General features: G+C 38.4%; 1 protein-coding gene across 1 annotated transcript; it reads right to left on the bottom strand.

The window, feature by feature from the left end:
- Window positions 1-495: 495 nt before the first annotated feature.
- LOC124711747 (proteasome subunit beta type-3) lies at window positions 496-1,458 on the bottom strand. The gene is made up of 2 exons (XM_047241959.1): window positions 1,301-1,458; window positions 496-1,217 (listed from the first exon to the last, which is right to left on the bottom strand). Exon 2 carries the CDS (start codon window positions 1,201-1,203, stop codon window positions 586-588), a length of 618 nt encoding a protein of 205 aa, XP_047097915.1. The 5' UTR covers window positions 1,204-1,217; window positions 1,301-1,458; the 3' UTR covers window positions 496-585.
- Between the last annotated feature and the right edge of the window lie 720 nt (window positions 1,459-2,178).

Here is a 2,178-nt window from a genome sequence, read left to right as displayed (position 1 = left end):
ATGTAAAACTGTGCAATAATGGTTTGCTACTCACCTCTCTGCGTTCAGCTATCATGCACCTCCAAAACTCCCAGAACAATTCGTGTTACTTATAACAGCCTTTCAGAAAGCAACTAATACCTACTTTACATCATAATTCAGGTTCCACACTTCTATCTCTCACACACACACACACACACACACACACACGTCCAAACATAATTCTCGTTACATACTCTGTGTGTGTGTGTGTGTGTGTGTATATATATAATATATATATATATATATATATATATATATATATATATATATATGTTGGAGCTACTACTTACACTGTATTAATAAGTAAATGAACCTCTTAACACAACAAAAGACTACGAAAAGGTAGAACAGCAAGAGAGTGAAAAGGGGGAGGCAATATGGCACTGTTCTAGGCACTAGTGTCAGTACTTAAACCGTGGAGAGAAAAGAAGAGAACATATCTACTGCCAAGGCCAAATTTACAAAACACATGAATTTAAGGAAACACAGCTTTATTTGTTTCTTTATAAACAATGTAATGCACCAATCTCCAACAAACACACATTAGTTGCACTGGATCTCCACTTAGTCCATTCTCGTCTTCAGCTGCTTCACGGTGACTTTGTTTTTTTCAATGATGTACACAACTGCTCCCCATCCGGAAATTGCATCTCTGTCAACAGCATTCAACAGTGCTTGCGATATGGCTTCGAAGAGCTCATCCGGACCTAGGTCTGGTCGCCACAGAGCTTCACACATTCCATAGAGTTGTTCAGTACAAGTTCCGCCGACTACAAAATCTTCTGGGATATTTTGGCAACCTATGAGGTCCATGTTACAAACAAATGGCTCAAACGTTTTAGGATCTAAACCCGCAATTACGGGTTCGACAAAGAAAGGTCCAAATCTTTTCTCATAAAGTAAATTCGAAACCATTGCTGCAAATGTTTTAGGGTGGATATTCCTGTTTTCTTTCAGCTCGTAGAGGTTAAGGCGAAACTTCAGTTTCTGATGCACGGTTTGCGTGTCGGAAGCTAAACCTGGCAAAGCCATATATAAATGTGGTCCCATTTCAAATATCTTCTTGAAGTCGGTTGACACTGTCTGGGCTTGAATTCCAAATCTTTTATCAGATGCTATAGCTACACAGTCTTTACCTTTCATTGCGATAATCGCCCCACCGTTATAGGCAAGTACAGACATTTCGGCGGAACTGACTGTAATAAAGAACGACACAATTAATAAGACACTATACAATCAAAATACAACGTTATGTTACAAAAATGTCTCATTTACCGACCTCAAATGACACAAACAGGCTCCAACACGAGAAACAAACAACTTGTATATATTCACTTGCAATGCTGCAGTTTCATCCAGAGTGTATACTGTATACATATTCGATGTTGCAAAGATCATACGTAGCAGAGACTCCAGTTTGACAGCCATTAAATTGCAATGACGGATAATTTTTTTAAAATTAATTTCAAATTCCTCGCATCCATGTTGCGAATTTATCCCTCAGATGTACAACAGTTACGTAAATATACGTTCAGAACAATAATCAGTTTAGCTAACGACAGGAAATCTGCTCCGAAAATTCTCACTATATCCTCTGTTTCTTTTCGGGTGAAGAGAACTGAACACAGTTTATAATAACTTTATATTTACTGCAAGCAATTCAATCGCTAAACTTTCTAAATTTAAAATAAAAATACAATTGAATCATTGATAACAACAGCGATCACTGCTAATTCTTTCCTTTGTCCTTCAACACACATTAAAAAATCAGTCACTCTTTGTAGGTTTCGCAAACAATTAGTTTACTGGTAGATCACTATTTAGCTACTACATGACAAATTTAGTCTCACGTATCGTATCGGGCACACGAAGAAAGTCTGGGCTATAATATTTCCATCTCCGCTTTTCGACTCGATAATCAGTAGCTGGAGCATGGATAATTGCAATGGATAATCGTCGTTTGCGAAAACACAGATATAGTTCTGTGGTCCAGTGATATATTTTGTATGTGACGCGGACTTTTCAAGAACAGAGTCGCGCGTTTACTGCCTAGCTTGTTTCTGTGAGCGGCCGCTAGGTGGCAGCGCCTTCTCTCTGTTGCCATATAAAACTACTTTGTTTCGGCCACGAGAGTGTCAGTTTGAAATGGGAAAGTGC

Source organism: Schistocerca piceifrons, chromosome 8 (assembly GCF_021461385.2).
Source record: "Schistocerca piceifrons isolate TAMUIC-IGC-003096 chromosome 8, iqSchPice1.1, whole genome shotgun sequence".
Lineage (NCBI taxonomy): Eukaryota > Metazoa > Arthropoda > Insecta > Orthoptera > Acrididae > Schistocerca > Schistocerca piceifrons.
Note: the sequence above shows the minus strand (reverse complement) of the source record. Positions and strands in the feature narration are given on the sequence as shown.

Excerpts from the sequence above, each read along its gene's own strand:
- LOC124711747 (XM_047241959.1), bottom strand. The coding sequence starts at position 1,203 with ATGTCTGTACTTGCCTATAACGGTGGGGCGATTATCGCAATGAAAGGT.